Below are 18,982 nucleotides of genomic sequence, written 5' to 3' on the forward strand. Positions count from 1 at the left end.
TACCTCACAGGGTTGTTGCTGTGGGGATAAAATGAAGGGAGAGCCCCATATATGCTGCCTTGCGCTCCTAGACAAAAAAGCAGGTTAGAAATCGAATCAAGAAAGCAAACTGCAACATAGTCCGACCCAGGTTGTCCCCAGCTGCAGAGAGCTGCGGCCCCCCACTCCAAAACAGAAATTAGCCACGGGAAAACCTTAATTTTTTGCAGCAAAAAGACATTAAAAAAAAAAAAATTAAAAGGTAGCTGAGGAGAGGCCATTTTATCAGAAACATAGCAGATTCTTAGTACATGCTTTCCTTTTTTTTAATGCACTCTAGAGCCATTATCTAAAATTTCCTCTTTTTACATCCTGCCCTCATGTCAGTCTGATGACCTTAAGCGCAAGAGGGGCAACCCCTCCGTCTTAGCCGAATGTGAGCTTTGACGAAAGCACTTGGCAAAACTCCTCAGGCGCAGCACATTTTGCAAAAATCCCTGCAAAGCCACCAGATTGAATGTGAGTATTGGACCGTTCTGCGTCTCCAAGGAAGGGGTGGGGAGAGAAACACTTCTGGACCCAACCCAGCAGACGCTGCTTGTGATTTAACAGCACAGAAAGCCACACATTTACTCAGTAGTCAACTGAGTTTCAAAGGAAGCGCTGCCCGAATTCGGTTCCAAGGGACTCATCTTTGCATACGGGCCAAGCAGTAAGTCCAAGAGATCTTTCTGAGGCTTGCTCATAGGGAAGAGTAAGAAGATCACGAGATCTCCCCTGAAAGCGGTGGAAGGAAGCAGAATCCGGGCATTCAGGCTAAGGACCGGCCAACTGCATTTCCAAAGCAGCTGAATTCCAAGGCTGGGGGTTCTGCCTCTGTTTAGGACCCACGGAAGTCCCTTTTAAGCGCTTCGACTTTTATCCTTCCAGCTCAGACAGGAAAAACCAGCAACTCTCCTGGGCCACTAATCTTTTGACTGGATTTAATCTCCTTCAGACCAGGTTTGCCCAAAAGCTCTGCCTTGTTCAATGTATTTCACTGGAAATCTTCCGTCTGTAAAGGCCTGAGGTTTCTCCCCATTCTTTCTTCCTTCCCAGAAAATCCCAAATGGTGGGTCAGAGGTCACAGCTGGTTTTGCATCGTCCCTGTGTGCATCAAGGCAGGAGGTGGGAGAGAAAATATGAATTGCAGTGTCACAGTGCAAAGCGCCACTGTTTTTTCCTTGCAGAGCTTCTTCAGGACACCCTCATGCATATTTCATTTATATTTCAAATTTATTTTATATTTCAAATTTAGTCACTGCCCATCTGGGCTTCATCCTTTTGGTGTCATCATGGTTAGGAACAGATACCCACGTTTGGGCCAGTCCTACCATGGAAACACGGGTTAGGAAAATGCTCCCTTCTTCTTGGCTCAGAGAAGAAGGTAGAGTGCCCCTAGCTGGAGAAGTTTGAACGTGGATTCCTGCCCTGAGCTGTGTTTGGACTAGGAGACCTCCAGACTCCATCCAGCTCCAGAACTCTGAAAGGCGAAGGGCAGATTAATCAGACTTGGTTGGTAGTTTTAGGAATATTCCTTGAGAAGCATCGTAAAGGATGCCAAGGGTTGGGTTCCTGCTGCAGATGAGCTGAGGCTATGCTCAGCATGTTGGGGGAACCCAACCATCATCTTGAGATGGTGCATCAACCAAGCAGTAAGATGGTTTATTTGCTCAGGCATAGCCTGTGGTGTGAAGGGAGGATCTGGGTTCTGCTCACCAGGATTTAGGGCTGAGTCTGCTTCATGAGGCAGGTCAGGGAGTTTTGTATTCTGTTGCAAGGCACGGGTGGCTCTGCTTAAATCTCAACCAACAGGTGGTTTTAAGCCAGTGTTTCTCAACCTTGGCCACTCTAAGACATGTGGACTTCAACTCCCAGAATTCCCCAGCCAGCATGGCTGGCTGGGGAATTCTGGGAGTTGAAGTCCACACATCTTAGAGTGGCCAAGGTTGAGAAACACCAGCTTAAGTGATGCACGTGGCTTCTGTGCCATCGCAGCTCTCTGTGGTTCTGGACCGGTGTTGAGGGGCACATCAGACCCGTGGCCAAATTTAATGCAAAAGGCTGGAGATCCTGGTTCAGACCCAGACCCCTCTGGTGAAGGAAAACCAGGTTGCAGAGGGAGGAGTGCTCCGCGGAAGGGTGGGGAAGTTGGAGGACCGCAAGAAGTCACACCTGCCCAGCCTGGAGGTCTTCCTCCAGCACGTTCCTCATGGGTAGCTGACCCATGGTTTCCTCCGTTCGCACGACACCCTGGGCCACCCACCAACTATGGGCGTTGAGTCTTAGCCGGTTCCTTGGTGGGTTACCCAACGCTTCCTTTCTTGCTTCTCCAACTGACCCCGATTCTGGGTTTATCCAAGAAGCGAACCACCCAACAACGCAGCCAAGGAAGGAAGGAGAGGACAGGTTGGTTCCTCGCGCCAAGCCATGCCAGGGCACCGAAGCCTGGCCCCAAGTAACCCCACGGGAGGTAACTGTAGCTCACCCCGACCCGTCGTGGGAACGCTGCCCCCGAGTTGTTTCCGCGCGCTGGCGATCTCTTTTAGGGGATTCCGAGACCGGAGCAAGCCCCCAGACCCCCGTTCCTCTGCCCGGGGGGCCCCCACCCCGCTCCTGCCCCCCCCGGGAGCCCTTCCCCCGCTCCGGAGGGGCCGATCCGCGCTCGCCGCGGCGCCGATTAAAATAATACCGCGAGAATTGCGAGCGGCGTCCCCTCCGCCGCGGGTGAAGCTGTCAAGGGGAGCGCGGAGAGGAGGAAGAGGAGGAGGAGGAGGAGGAGGAGAGGCGCGGAGCGGAGCGGCCGGGGTCTCCGCGCATGATCCGGCGGCGCTTTGGCCGGGCGCGTCGCGGCGGCGGCGGCGGGCTGGCTGGGCGCGCACGGGCCCCGCGCGAGGGAGGAGAGCGCGCTGCCCGCTCGCCCGCGCCGAGGTAAGGGAGCCCCTTCGCCGGCCGGCCGGCCGGACAGACGGCCAGCCCTCGCCCGCCTCGGCCCTTCTGCGCCCCGAGCCGCCGCCGCCGCCGCCGCCGCGCTCCTCCGCCCGCTCGAGCGCCCCGGCCCGGCCTCGCCGCGGGCGGGCTGCGTCCCCGAGGGCTCGGCGGCGGCGGCAGCTGCCTGGCGCGGCGGCGAGCCGGGCCCTGAGGAGAGCCAGCCCGCTCGCCCGCCGGCCGCGGCCGCTTCCTGCCCACCCTCCCTCTCTCTCTCTCCCGCCGGCCCGGCTCTGCTCCTTCGCGGCCCCGCTGCCGTCCCTCCGCCTGCATAAAAGTCGCCATTTTGCTTCACTGCCTTCCTGGGGCGTTTAATTATTTATTTCGCGCGCACGGCGGGCCCTCGCCGGGCGGCCCCGTGGACTCGGCTCTGCCGCCCGGCCCTGGCTTCGCGCGCCGCGACCCCGAGGGCGGGTGGCGGGTGGGGGGTGGCTGCCGGCCGGCGGGCGCGGGGGGGCGGCTGCGAGCGCGCGCGTGGCGCGGTGCGGCGGGGGGCTCGGGTTGCTCTGGGGGGGCGGCTCCCCCCGTGTTTTGCAGGAGGGAAGCGTCGGCGTCTGCCCCCCCCCAGCCCCAGGCTCCGTTTTTCTCTTCGGCGGGGCCGGGCGGAGCGTTTGCAGAAGCGGGGAGAGAGAGAGAGAGAGAGAGGAAGGGAAGAAGCAAACGAAAGCGGGGCGGGGGGAACCACTTTTAGCAAATCTCGGGAAAGGCAGCGGAGGGGGGTCTTCTTCCCGCTCGGGAAGGGCGGCCGGAACAGCTGCCGCCCCCGCCCTCCCCACGTCCCCTCGGCGACAGGTGGCGTGGCCGTCGCCCCCCGGCTGCGCCTCGCCCGCGCCCGGAGGCTACCCCGCGCGGGGGCGGCGGAGGGGCGCCGAGGCGGGCGCTGACCTGCCGGAGTGGGTCACCTGGAGGTCACGGCTGCGGGGGAGGCTCTGGCCACTAGGCCTGATTCCCCTCAAGGGCGGGGGGGTGCACGTCAAGCGTGCCAAACTTTGGGGAGGAATGGAGACCCCGGGGCAGAGCTGGGACCTGTGGGGGCTGTTGGGCACCCTGACGATGCCACAGCTAGGATGTTGGGCCCCCCGTGCCCAGGGAGCGGGGACCGGGGGCACCCAGGCAGAGGTTGCTGCCAAGAGCTGTTGGGGTGTGTGAATCGGGTAAATAAGTAAATAACACTGATGGCATGCCCCCAGGAGTGGGGCACTGCTTCCCAATGGTAGGAGCCATGGACCAGTGGAACAGGCCGCCACATCAAATTGCGAGCGCACCTTTGTCGGAAGGAGGGCTGAAGGGGTCTTGAGGTCATCTAGCCCACCCCTGCCCGATGCAGTTTAGATGACCCGAGGTGAAGTTCTGTGATTCGGTGCTGTCTTTTGCCACAAGGGTGCTCCCATGCGGTATGTGCCAAGCTCAGCAGATGGGCCCTCATGCTGAGGGGCAAGCAAGAGAGAAGAGCCATCCACATGCCTCTCCCCAACTTTCCAGCACATCTAGATTTTGGAAATGAGAAAGGACTAGGGCTGGGTTCATACAGTGGGGGTGGGGAGGGCGTTGAAAAGGAGTTAGCTAGTTTGCGACTCTGTGGCTGCATTCGCACAATACGGTTAAGCGGATCTAGCAGGTACATTTGAATGGCGGGCTGAGCTCGGCTGATGTTAACGTGGGTTATGTTTTCTGTGGCTTTGTCTGAATCCAGCTTGTTTAGTTAGTTTGTGGTTCGCTGTATGGTGTGAATCCAAGCACAACTGGATTAATGTATCCGTGGGAGGGTAAAATATCCAGTTAACCACGGAGAAGTGGTAGGTTAACCCAACCTGAAAGAAAATTGACACTGAAAAAAGCTGTGGGGATGTGACTGATCTGTATTGATTTTGTATAGTTTAGGGGTTGATAAACCATATTTCATTCAGATTGAGAATCACATGGTATTTACATCCCCCCCCGCCTTCCTGGAAAATGCTTCTTTTTAATATTTGGGATGCATTTCATAGTAAAAGGGCTTATGAATCAGTCATTGCTAATTGGAACCTCCATGTTTAGAAGTACTCTACCCTCACAGATCAGTTTCTCGGAAACAAAGATTCTGAAGCGCTTTATCCTTCCTCTGAGTTTTCTGGATTAACTCCATCCTTGTTCTGATCCAATAGGATTTTTCTCTTGTCATGTGCTCTCACAGGGTTGAATTCTGGGAGTTGAAGTCCAGCCTGTCTAAAGAGCATCTTTTGAAGGCATTTCTGTTTTCCTTGCATCCCCTTGTAAGTTTTTTGAGGCAGAAGTCTGCAAACCTCTCTCTCGTTTCTCTGACTTTGTGCCTGTGAAGTATAAAATGCAAATGTGTGCATGCAGCCACTGCTTAGCTGCCGTGCAAAAATCTTGCCGTGCAAAAATTCAGAAAATGCCTGGGTGGCAGCAAGGAGACCAAAAACGAGATAACTCTTTGCTGCGATCTAGTGATCATATCAATTTTTGCAGCCTGGATATGTTCGCCCTGCTGAAATGCTGGCGCTGACAGCATTGGGTGAAGAGGACCAGATCGTGTAACCATGTGGTGTGTAATAAAATATTTTGCATCGTCCCCGGGGCAAGTTGCAACTAGTTATATGGTTTAATTTTCTGCATTTCTAAGTCTTTGTCCTTTCAGGAGTCTTAGATGGTAGGCCGCTGTTGTTTTCCATTTCCCAGGCCAAGCGAGGTTGAAAGAAAGCAATTCCCAAGTTGATTGTTCCTGGAGTTTGCTGGGGATCTGCCCAGAAATTCTTTGCAAGGCTCATCTGTAGACGCAAGACTCTTGGAGTGACAGGCCACTGATTCTATAGCTGAAGTTAGGGGTTTTGGGGAAAGGCCTGCTGGAGAGCATTTAGCATCCTTTAAAATGATGATGGTTGTGTGTTCACATTTACCCTTATGCCTGCTGGTAGACGGATAATGGCTGCGTTGTTAATCCTTTGCAGTAGCAACCTGAAGATTGCTGTTGCATTGGTGAAGTGGAATTATCCTCGTTTTCAACCTTATCCTTTTAAAACTCTTTGTCCCGAATCGGTTCTGGGCAAAACCATGTAGTACCTTTTATTTTCTCCCTCCTCTCTCCTTTTTTTTTAAAAGTTGAAACATAATGCCTGCAAAAGCAAGATGAGGAAACGTGTCTGTTTTCACTTAATCCTCCTTCCTTAATCCTTGTACAGTGGGCATAGAAATACAGTTTCCAAGTTTTGAGGTGCAAAAAGTTTTGCAGCTGAAGAAATGAACAAAATCGAACATACGTTGCAGAGAAAGAGAGATGTCAAAATGTTGGGAAGCGCTCTGGTCTGGTGAACGACCACAACAGAAATGCAGGGGACAATATGTAATGTTCCACAGGAGGGGGGATTCATTTGCCTGGTGATTCTAATTCAGGGGTATTAACTCTCAGCTGCCTATCTTTTTCTTTTTGCAACCAACTTCTTCCCAGCTGTTTTTCATGCACCAAGCATGGAAATAACCTGAAATGGGGAGGAGAAATAGAGTGCTGAGATGGAGAAATCTGTAGGGAAAATCAACAGCCATGGTGTTGATCTCCATCCTCTTACTGTGTAATGTTCTAATGAAACGCCTCCCCTCCTGCCCGGTCTCTTATTCGGCAAACAGATTTGGAGGCTCACATCTTAAAATCTCAACGCTGGCAAGCACAGGCCACAGCCACGTGGGGCTGCCAGCTGGTGTAGCCGTGGCATGACATTAAAGCTACCTTGGTTAGCGTTCAGGGTGTACCTATATGGGGTAGCATTGTTGTGCCAAGGGGCCTGAAAGGTTGCTTGGAAGGTCTCGAAAGGAGCTGGTGTGGGCTTCTTGTCAGCAGAGGAATGGAAACAGAACGATGCCCTGCTTTTAGTCCCATATCCTAGTTTTCTGATTGACAAGAAATTCAAAGCAGTCTGCCCCGAAGACTGCATGGAAGCTACGGCTGGTCCAGGATGTGCAGCGTGGGCAGTGTTGGGCATGCCTTGGTATACCCATGTGACGCCACTGCTGGTTGGCTTCTGAATGCCATTCAAGGTGCTGGTGGCCACCTCTAAAGCCCTTCATGGCACAGGGCCTGGTTATTTGAAGGGCTGCCTGTCTCTGGTTGCGTCTGCCCATCTGGTGAGATCAGGCAGATCTCATTGTCATCTCAATGTCATCTAGAGGGACCCAGGAAGTGGGATTTCCCTGGCATGGTGCCTGCCCTCTGGAATGAGGTGTGGTTGCCACCCTGAAGACATCCAGGAAGCTATTAAGACCCGACTGTTCTCCCAGGCTTTGGGGCAGAGTGAAGGTTTGGCCCCTGTTGGGTGAGTTTTCCACTGGTTGCAAGCTTCTTTTGGGGCTTTTGTGATTTCTCTTCTGTTTTTTATTGTGTCCCAATTTTTTTCAACTGTAAGCCACCCAGAGTTGTCAGGAGCTGGGGACCTCTAAATTGTAAACATAAATAAGCAAGCTTGGTTTGTACCCCACCCTCCTGCACTGGCAAGTTCTGTCTCTCTCCCACCTGGATTATTATTATTGTCGTTGGTTGCACAGTTAGATGTTTAGATTGGATGATGATGATGATGATGATGATGATGATGATGATGATGATGGGTTGGTTGCACAGTCAGCCAGATGTTTAGATTGGAGGAGGAGGAGGAGGAGGAGGAGGAGGGTTAGTCACACTGGAGACTGTGTTATGTTGTTTATAGTCAGGCAAGGCAGACTTAGATGATGATGATGATGGTCGCACAGTTGGCCAGATGTTTAGACTGGATTTGGCATTTTTATCCCCCTATCGAGTCCTTCCCAAGGACCTGGGATAGGCAGATGTTGTTTGATGGTGTTAAAGGTATCATTATAATTATTATTAAAATGTATATGCTGCCAGACTCCCAGCCTGATATGTAAGGCTATGGAAACAAGATGGGACAGGTTGGGATGAGAGCAGTCTTCACCTCTTCAGAATCTAAAGTTATTGGGAGTTGGGTGGTATATACATTTTGATGATGATGATGATGGAGAAGGAAGAGGAAGCAGCAGCAGCAGCTCTGGGACTTTAGAATTCAAACAGACCAGCACCTGCCACATAACACCCCAGACTTAACAACTGTTGATAAGAAAGACAAAGAAGTCTGGATAGTGGGCATTGCAATCCCTGGAGACAGCAGAAGAGAAGAGACAGAACTGGAGAAAATCACAAAACACAAAGACCTGCAAATAGAAGGACTGTGGCAAAAGAAAGCAGAGATAGTACCAAGAATAATAGGTGCCCTAGGTACAATCCCAAAACAGCTGGAGCACCACTTGAAGACCATCGGGATTGACAAAATTTCCATCCGTCCATTGCAAAAGGCAGCTTTACTTGGAACAGCTTCCATCCTGCAACGATGCCTTTAACACCATCAAACAACATCTGCCTGTCCCAGGTCCTTGGGAAGAACTCGATAGGTGGATAAAAATGCCTAATCCAGTCTGAACATCTGGGTGACTGTGCGACCAGCCATCATCATCATCAACATCATCATCATCATCATCAAAGTCTGCCTTGCCTGACTATAAACAACAACATAACACAGTCGCCAAAATGATTCAATGGAACACCTGTAGAAACTATCATGTGCCAGTAATGAAAAACTGGTGGGAACATATAGTTGAAAAAGTAGTAAAAAATGAGCAGGTTAAATTATTGTGGAATTTCCGAACACAAACCGATCAAGTCTTGGCGCACGACACATCAGATTTAACTGTGGTTGGAAAGTAGAAAGTGTGGATAATTCATGTGGCAATACCAGGGAATAGTAGAATAGAAGACAAATAATTGGAGAAGATCATAAAGTATTAAGATCTGAAAACCAGAATTGAAAGCTTATGGCATAAACCGGCTGTGGTGGTCCCAATGATTATCGGCATGCTGGGCGCCATGCCAAAAAGCCTTGGATGGCACTTAGCAAATTTGCGCGCTGACAGAATTTCCATCTGTCAGTTACAAAAGGCCACCTTGCTTGGATCTGCACATTGATGTATATAATCTTTTTATATAGTAGGCATTTTTTAGCTAATTTAATGTGGATATTTATATTTTTTACTGTTTTTGATGTTTGATTTTAATTCTGAGCCACCCAGAGTCACCCTCCGGGGGAGATGGGCGACATATAAATTAAATAAATAAATAAGACTACGCTGATCCTAGGTTCGTGGGAAGAACTCGGTGCAAATGAAGGCCAACAGCAGCTGAAGAACTGGCAGCTGTGATTTCATGTGGATGTGTACATAATAATAAGTCTGCCTTGCCTGATGTGGAGCAGCATCAATTTCTTGTGATTTTTGCTTTTCTTGACTAAGTCCACACTGTATACCAGTGTTTCTCAACCTTGGCCACTTGAAGATGTGTGGACTTCAACTCCCAGAATTCCCCAGCCAGCATGGAATTCTGGGAGTTGAAGTCCACACATCTTCAAGTGGCCAAGGTTGAGAAACACTGCTGTATACTGTGAATTAGAGTCAAGGAATCCTAATTTGTAGAGCCTCCAGCTGCATGAAATGTACTCTTGAATGATGGCATCTCGTATCAGCATGGGCTGCTGCCTGGTTGGCAATTGGTTTGACCAGCCTGTTTTGGAAAGAGGGCGTTGGATTTGATGGGTCCCCTGCCCAATCCAGCAGGCTCTTTTTGCATTGATCAGGACAGGAAGGAATGGAACCTCCTTGTGTGGAGGCAGTCTATCTCTGCCTCCTAGCTGTAGTTGGGAGCAACAGTATGTGTGAGTGCCTGTGGCTTCTTGTCATGCTCCTGAGAGCAGTTAACCGGATTTGCTTTGGAACACGCCACGTGGGTCTTTGATTGAGCAGAACGTTTTCTAGATTCGCTGGGCTCAGAAGTTGTTCTGAAAGTAGCTAGCCTCTGCACAAAGAAGGGCTTAATTTGCTATTTCCTGAATTAGCGCTCTTTTTATGACTGTAAAAATGTCAGTTTAAGGATGCATGGTAGAGAAACAGAAACTGCTGTGTTGCTTTATCAGGGTATTGTAATTTGTACTTGAGATGTAATCAGTTACGTTAGACTTGTAATACCCAGAGGCTGGAAGGAGGGAGACGAGAAACGGTAATCATACAGAGATGCAACAGGCAACCCTCCCCAGCACATTGAACAAAGTCAGTTAAACAGCAGGTGCTTTCATGCACCACATTAAGTTTGGTTTTGATTTGGCTTAGATTCTTGATGGCTTAATGCGTGTTGCCTATTGAATGCATCGGTTAAGTTATGATTCAGTAGATTGTGCAGACCCTTGCAAAGAATGATCTTAGTAACCTGGTTAAGCGGGTGGTGCGGATGGTAGCTAGTTTGATCTCATGGAATGATTTGGATGTTTGTTACCCAGGTTCTCATGACCCACTTGACATTTTCCAACAATCCCCCAGCATGAATTCCAGAAGCAAGTGGGGCTTTAATTGGCAGATTCTCCATGGAAGTATAGAAAATCATGCTGAGAAAACTGATTTGGGGCAAAATAAAAGGAAACAGTTCCTCACTCAGCCTGTTTGTGTGTTGTGTTCACAGAACACATTTTGCCCTACCGGTTGAAGATTTAGCAACTGTACTCAACCACCATCCTAACCTTAATTCGTGTTAACCTCGGTTAGAGGGTTTTTTGAGTGGGTACCTTAGCAACTCCTGTGAAATCAGTTGATCAATGAAATCAGTAGCTTAGTGTGTGAACCAATTGATCAGCGAAGCCCAGAAAAATGGGTTAAAGCTAATCAGGTGAGATTGTGTGTGTGTGAATGGAGCCCGTGTGGAAAAAGGCTAAAGACTGTAAGATTCCAGTATTCATTCTGAAGCCTATGTGTGCTTTATTTCATGAACTCCATTGATTTACAGTCTATGTTACCATTTCGTGTTAAGGTGACCATACTGAACAATTTACTTCGTTAATAAAAAGCCAGAACAAAGGTGCCAAAATTAAAGCAATGTATAGAGATTGACTGCATAGCAACAGGAGTAGACAGTAACTAGGGGTGGAGCACTGGCAATTATGCATTTTTTATATATCTATTTCTTAAGTATGAAATCAGAAGGCTGCTATCGTTTGCACTAAGTTCTCCAAATTTGGTGCAAACTTGGAAGTGTGCACATTTGCAGAAATCCATCAAGAACCTAGTTCTCAGTCTTGCATCTGGTTGTAGCACTTTAGACTCAGGAAGGCAGGGTTGGTCGACAGGGTAGAGGTCAAAAAAGTCAAAATGGTGGCCACAGACATATAATCACAGCTCTGCCCTTTGTATGGAAAGGGGTGGGCTTTGATCACAAGATTGTGGCTGCCATCTTGACCTTTTTGATCCTCCTGCAGATGTCCTACAGGGAAGACTGTTCCTTTCAAGCTGAAGATGGCTGCTGACATCATTTAACACTCTTCTATAATTTAGAAAAATCCCATTATATAGAAAACAAGCATTCCACAGCCAAGACTCTTGAACTGGCTTCCTCTCTGCAAAGCCCTTTTTTTTTTTTAACGTTGAGGATTTCATATATGTGTTTTTACCTCCATTCTCAGCCGAAAATAAAGTTTCTTGACTTTGTGAGAAATAGGACCATGTTGAATCAGGGTGCAGCAATATAAGCTGGGTGTTCTTATGGCTGTGGTGGCTGTCAGAGGCCTATACATGGAAGCCACAAATGGCTGGGAATTATAGGAGCTGAAGTCTGACACATTTGGAGGACATTACATGGGGGAAGGCCAGCCTAGAGATTCCATGTATGTAGATAGGGGCACCGTTGGAAGATCTGAAGGACCAGGTTGGGGACGGATCATCATGGAGGAAATCTATGTGGTCGCTAAGAGTCAACAACGACTTGATGGTACAGAATCAATCAATCAGTGTGAAGACCAAGTTCCTTTGAGAAGTCCATAATGTTGGGGAAAGTGGAAGGAAAGAGAAGAGGACAACCAGCAGCAAGATGGATGGACTCAGTTATAGTGGTGACGGGGTGCACTGTTGGAAGACAGGAAGGACCAGGTTGGAGACAGATTGTCCTGGAGAAATCCTATCTGTGTGGTTGCTAAGAGTCGGCATTGACTTGATGGCACACAATCGGTCAATCAGTGGGAAGACCAAGCTTCTTTGAGACATCGATAATGCTGGGAAAGGTGAAAGGAAGGAGAAGAAGAAGACAACCAGCAGCAAGATGGATGGACTCAGTTATAGTGGTGATGGGGTGCACTGTTGGAAGACAAGAAGGACCAGGTTGGAGACAGATTGTCCTGGAGAAATCCTATCTGTGTGGTCGTTAAGAGTTGGCATTGACTTGATGGCACACAGTTGGTCAATCAACTGCATGGGAACTCTGATCTCCACAGCGTTTCTGAATTTTTTGCATTAGTGGCGGCTGCCCCACTGAGAAAGTTGCTCCCAATGGTCTCTCTGCTGCTTGTGGACTCCTCGGTTCTACAGAGGGGAAAAGCATCAGCCCAGAAGAACTTGGTGGAGGGAGGCCCAATGAATCTACAATGCAGTAGCAAAAGGCTTCTAGGTCAGTAGAAGATGTAGCAATTGCCTGCACCACAACAGGTGAAATTTAGGGCTAACTGTGGTTAGGTATTGCTTTGGAGTTTTTATTTTCTGCCACAGAATGTTGCACAATGCAGCTTGTTTAGTTAGTTCGGTGCTCTGCATTCTGCAAACCCAGACAGGGCCTGCATTCAGGACCCAAGTTAAGCCCTGATGAAACGCAAGCTAGGAGTGGAATTGGGGCCGCTCCTGTAACGTTCAGAGCTGGAGTCAGAATTTTGTTTGGTGAGTAAGGAAAAAGATGGCAATGCTTGTTTGTAGCAGAGAGACCAGACTCTCAAGTTGAAATTCCCTGGCTGTCTAGCAGACCTTAAAGCAATGTTTCTCAACCTGGGCAACTTGAAGACGTGTGGACTTCAACTCCTAGGTTTAGAAACACCGTCTTAAAGTAAACCTTAGCCTCAACTTACCAGATCTGCAGCAATGGGTATACTTCTGGCCTTCCTCATGCCCTCCTTGCTTGCCATCTAATCTTCTCATGGTGGAGATAAAGAGAGCAATGGAGACATGGTTTGGTTAGTTTATGGTTCGGCCTATTGTGCAAATCCAGAATTAGAGGTTCCTTCCAGAACTTAACCAAATTAAGCCTGTTGCGGGAAGGCAAACACACGGCTGCCTTGATTTGACCCTTCCCTCTCCATTTCTAGTCCTGGATCCTCCGATTTTGGGGAGATTGCAGCTGTGGGGCTGGGTTTGTCTGCTCACAGGATCCCCCAGAGCATTTCAATCCACGTCTAGCTTGGAGGAAAGCAGTTTTGCAAATCAGAGGCGCTTCTCACCCCACCCAACCGCTTACGTTCCCTGTTTACCGAACAGACTGAGCTTAGAGTGTGGAAAGCAGCCGAGAATCCAAATCTTTTGGCCGAGAAAGAAGCAGTCCAGCTGTAACTTAGCTGTTAATTCATAATGTCCAGCCAACTGCCTGGCTTTTTCCTGCAGGCCTGTTAGGAAGCTGAGTTGAAGGGAAATCTGGAAACGGGGTAAGAGACCTCTTGATTGTGAATTTGGCTTTTATTGTGCTTCAGTTTTTCTGTGTCAGCAATCAGGATCTGAGACAGTGATGGTGAACCTTTTGGGCTCGGCATGTCAAAAATTTGGAAAATGCCTAACTTGATTCTTTTGGTGCGTTACCCCCCCTCCCAAACAAAAGAGAAACCATTATTTGCAAATTCATTTATTTAAAAAAAAATCCAGTCCAATTGTGTGGTGCTATGTATGATATAAAGCAAAGTCAAATAATTACAAAAATGAAATACGAGTAAAACAAACTCAGTTTCTTTGGTAATGCAAACAGGGAGAATAGTTGTTGTTGGGTATTGGTGAACTCTGGCGTGTCACCCAAAATGTTGTGGTGCATCACCTTTGACACGCGTGTCGTAGTTTCGCCATCACTGGTGTTTAGAGCTTGGGGCTGAAATAGTGGCTGTAGGAAACAGAAAGGCAGGATTGTCTGTTTAAAAGAAAACAGTTCACATTGGCTGATCTTGAAGAAGCTAAGTAGCCTTAGACGTTATTGGTCCTTGGACAGGACGCCACTAAGAAATCCCAGGGCTGTAGGCTAGACTGGAAAGTTAGAATACCCCAGAAGAAGGCATTATGGGTGCATCTAGTTGTCAGCAAAAGTTGAGCTGCACTCCAAGAAGACTTTTTCTTCTCCGTCTGAATATTTGTTTGCAACAAGAGGGCTTCTCAGTTGCTTTATCAGCTGGACTCTCTGCTCTTCTGTTCCTCCAAAATTTTGAGACTTTGCATCAAGTGCTCCGTTCAGCCCTGCCGAGCCCACTCATGCCTGTCCTAAATCTTGCTTTGTTCTACTGTTTTAAGGCAAATGTCCCTCAAAGCTGTCATAGCTTTCTTATTTTTTTTAAAAAAAATGCTTTCTGTGTGATTCCCTTTGATGTTTGTAATTTAATAGGAAAGAGAAGGCTGCTTAAATCAGTTACACCAGGAATTTAGATAAGGTTAGTGCCACCTTCTTTAGACCCCCTTCCCATGACTATTTCCCTTGGAACTGCTCATTAAAATCCACTCCTTCTGCCCTTCTGATGAGGAGAGGAGACCAATCTCCGTTAGATTGATTACTGATTGATTCATCGATTTAGCAAATTTATATAGCCGCCCATCTCACAAAAAGTGACTCTGGGAGGCTTGCAAGTAGAATAACAATGAAAACCATATCACAATATAAAAAACATCAGACATAACAACAAAAATAAAAAATAAAAACATGAATTAAAACATAAAAGAACCCCAAGATAGCGGGTAGACAACCATCATTTAACCTCATTCAATCACTTGGCAGGCTTGCCATGGGATCCCCAGGGTTGATGGAAGAACCACGTCTTCAAGGCTTTCTGGAGGGCTAACAGAGATGGGGCTAATCTCACCTCGGGGAATGATGTTCCAGAGGGTGGGGGCTACAGCAGAAAAGGTGCATCTCCAGGGTCTTGCCAGATGGAGCTCCTTAGCAAATGGGGCCCAGAGCATACCTCTTCTGCTGGATCTGGTGGGATAGGTAGATGTAACTGGGAAGAGATGGTCCCTCAAATAACCTGGTCCCATGCCATGTAGGTCTTTAAAGGTCAAAACCAGCACCTTGAATTGCACCCAGAAGCAAAGTTCGCGGAGCAGGGGAGTAACACACACACAACTGCACAGCTGCATTTTGCACCAGCTGAAGCTTCCAGATGATCTTCAAGGGCAGCCCCATGTAGAGTGCATTACAGTAATACATTCTGGAGGTGACTAGGCAATGAGTGACTGTGGGAAGAGCCTCCCAATCCAGGGGCACAATTGCACAACACAATTGCACAACACAAAGCTGTGCAAAGGCCCTCCTAGCCACAACTGCCACCTGCTCTTTGAGCAGGAGTTGTGAGTCCAGGAGGACCCCCAGATTGCACACTGGGTCTGCCTGGGGCAGTGTGACCCCATCCAGCACCAAAGATGGCATGGTCCTAGAACCAGTAGGCCCCAAAACCCAAAGCCACTCAGTCTTGCCAGGGTTCAGCTGAAGCCTGTTGTTCCCCATCCAGACCCTCACAGCCTCCAGGCCCTGGGACAAGATGTCAGTGGCATTGCTTAATTGGTCAGGGATAGAGATCTATAACTGGTATCATCGGCATACTGATGATACCTCACCCCATGGCAACAAATGATCTCACCCAGAGCCACATGTAGATGTTAAATAGGAGTGGAGAGAGTACTGAACCCTGCAGAACCCCACATCATAGGGGTCGAGGGCAGGACCTCCCACTCCCACCGACTAGTACCAGCCTGCAGAAAGGAAGTGAACCAGCGCAAAACTTTGCCACCTGCTCCCAACCTGCAGAGCCAATCCAGAAGAATACCATGGCCAATGATATTGAAGGCCACAGAGAGGTCAAGAAGAGCAAGATGCACTACCCCTATTCTGCTCCCTTGAGAGATCACCCAGAAGCGCGACCAATGCCATCACCGTCCCATGCCCAGGCCTGAATCCCAACGGAAAGGGGCCCAGATAATCCGCTTCATCTAGCGTCCATTGAAGCTGCTGTGTAACCACCTTCTCCACAACCTTCCCTAAAAAAGGGAGGTTGGACACTGGATGAAAGTTGTCCAGTATGGTGGGATCCAGTGACGGTTTCCTGAGGGGACGAACCAATGTCTCCTTAAGGGGCAGCCGAACAGCCCCATCCCTCAGGGAAGAATTAGCCACCACTAGGATCTAACCACACAATACCCTCCGGGCTGCCTTAATGTGCCAGGAGGGGTATGGATCTAAGGAGCAGGTGGCCGAGCTCACAGTCACAAGGACCCTGTCCAATTCCTCAACAGGATCAAACCATTCCCAGATAACTGGGAAGACTCCAGGCATCTCTCTTGGACCTGTATCAAAGCTGGCGTCCAACGTGGAATGAATTCGAGCAATCTTGTCTGACAGATGCTTCACAAATTCCTTTGCCTGGCCTTGTAGGTGCACCTCCAGATCCCCCAGGAGAGCTCATGTCACCTTAAACAAGGCTGCCAGATGGCTATCTGTGGACACAATAAGAGCGGAAGTGCATTGTTGCTTCTCCTCTCCATCTGTTATTTGATGGGACTGAAGTTCAAGATTGTTAGAAGTAAAAGGAAGGAATGTAAAGTTGGCTTACTTGATCAAGGTTAAAATAGGTTGTTATCTCTGGTGATCCTTAATGGACTTTTGCTGACATCAGGACTGAAATGACGAGGTTTTATGGATTTGTTTATAGATAAGAGATGGGATATGGGAAGAGGAGATCATTGGTTGTATTTTAAGAGAAGGCGATAAGTTACTAAAATTGTTTATACTTGTGATAAAGGGGGAAATCACTTCTTTGTATATTTTTTCTTTCTTATGTTCTTACTTTTCTATTTCTCTATTTTTTTCTCTTCATTCTTTTCTGCACCTATTTTTTCTTTTTATTCTTTTTTTTAGTCTGTATTAGTTTTTTTACTGTTGTAATTGTAGTCTTTAATAACATTTCTATTTAAAAAATGCCCCAGTTGTCCATTGTTTATTTTTTTAACATTAGCTGCCTCAAATGGCTTCTGGGCAGAAAAGCAGGCTATAAATAAATAAATTATAATGGGCCTCATGGCTGCAAAAATCTGGACAACCACCAGATGGTACCAGAAGTCAATGGTTCTTTGTTGCTCTCTATTCATCAGTGGCATTTTGTAGCCTAAAACTCATCACACCAAAAATGAATAGTAGATTGTCTTTGGTCTGACATTCTTTATTGTGGCATCCTTTTTTTTTTTCCTCCTAAAATAATTTTATGGCTTGCCATTTGGTGGCATGTACCTAGTTACAGTTTCATTATTTTATTTTGTTATTTTGATCTTTAAAATGATGGCTGTGCTCACATAAGTCAGGTCAGGTCCTAGCAGATGTTTGATGCTTTTTTTGAGGGCTTAGCATTTTGAGCAAAACCTACCCTGGGCTGGTTAATTTATTGTTCAATGCGCAACTTCGGGAAATGGGTTAATTCAGGAACCAGGTTAAGAGTATTGTGCAAACGCAGCTAATGTTGTCTTTTCTATGACAAAGTGGTATTTTTCTGTAGGTCATGGGCTGTAGTAAAGGATGGTCCGTGTAAAAATATTTAGGACTGAATATACCCCAGCCATTGCAACTTTTATGCATGATCTCAACCACATAGATCAATGTTTCCCAACCTCAGTGACTTGAAGATGTGTGGACTTCAACTCCCAGAATTCCCCAGCTAGCATGCTTTAAGATGTGTGCTGGCTGGGGAATTCTGGGAGTTGAAGTCCACACATCTTCATGTTGCTGAGGTTGGGAAATGCTGACATAGATATTTGGATTACTAATTTATTTCAGATATATTTGGAAACAACCAGAATGCCTCTGTCAGGTGTCCATCTAGCATAGCATAATCTGTTTGGATGACAGTAGGGGAAGCGTAGAGAAAAGGCTTTTGTATCAGGAACTGAAGTCTTTATCTCCTGCAGGCAAGAGAGATGCTTTACTCCGGAAACACACAATACTTTGGAGAAAGCATCGGTATTAGTCAAAAGTAGTGCAGATAAAAATAAAGATAAGGGCGGTGCAAACTTCCCACATACCTTGAAAGAGGCGGCTGCAGCACCTAGACTCATTAAAGTAGCCACATCTGTTTTAAACCCAGAACATTATCATTTTGTTCTGGAGGATCTGCCAAACCATTTTGGATCAGCCACAGTTGGGTGGAAACAAGACCTTGGAAGATGGGGTTGTTCCAGGTTTTAGACAAAACAAAATCCTAAGGGATCCCAGGATGATTTTATGGGGTATGGCTGGTAGGTGTAACTCCCCTCTCTTTTCTTTCCATCAGCAGCTCCTAGTCCAGCATACCCCACCAACCTTCTCACCAAACCCCCTGATCTTCTCAGCAGCCTCCCCTCCCTACCCTTGCCTTTTCCCTTCTCTTTCCTCCACCAATCCTTTCTAGTCAGAACAAGAAATAATCTGTATCCAGAACCAAACAGCCCCATTTCATTCCAGATACAGACCAAAATGTCCAAAACACATGTTTTGGTTTAAGTAGAGATAATCTGAAACCAGCTGTTCAGTACACAGAGAATGTTGTACATCCCTAATGGAATTTTCTGCTTCAAGATGGGGTGATGGCCACCAACTTGTATAGCTTTAAAGGGGCACATTACTGGTGACTAGTCTATCAAGGATTTTTAGTCTAAAAGATACACCAAAGATACAGTCTTGGCTGGAAGTTCAGATAGCCTCCAGATACCAGTTTAGAGGAACAACAGAAGGAGAGCTATATCTTCACCCCTTGCTTGGGAGTTGCCCAAAAGCATCTGGTTGGCCATAAGGAGAAACCAAATACTGGTCTAAGATGGGGCTTGGCCTTATCCAGCATGGCTGTTCGGATGTTCTTAGGAAGAAGCAGTGGGTTAAGCT

At 47.8% G+C, this 18,982-nt stretch overlaps 1 protein-coding gene across 3 annotated transcripts in view; it reads left to right on the forward strand.

Moving 5' to 3' along the window:
* The first annotated feature begins 2,805 nt into the window (after positions 1–2,805).
* ZNF512B (zinc finger protein 512B) overlaps positions 2,806–18,982 on the forward strand; it is a 58,991-nt gene continuing 42,814 nt past the window's right edge. Inside the window, exon 1 of one of the 3 annotated variants that reach the window (XM_088154564.1) lies at positions 2,806–2,949. Coding sequence is in view for 2 of the 3 variants with exons in the window: in XM_088154563.1 (XP_088010689.1) it covers positions 12,400–12,517 (118 nt within the window). In the remaining variant the exon portion in view is untranslated. Of the gene's footprint in view, positions 2,950–9,901; positions 12,518–18,982 lie in introns of those variants that run through there. The other 2 variants (XM_088154563.1, XM_088154565.1) reach the window with 2 other exon arrangements.

Source organism: Python bivittatus, unplaced genomic scaffold (assembly GCF_059951505.1).
Source record: "Python bivittatus isolate LINGU-HERP-01145 unplaced genomic scaffold, Pbiv_v1 ctg000700_np1212, whole genome shotgun sequence".
In the NCBI taxonomy this organism is placed as follows: domain Eukaryota; kingdom Metazoa; phylum Chordata; class Lepidosauria; order Squamata; family Pythonidae; genus Python; species Python bivittatus.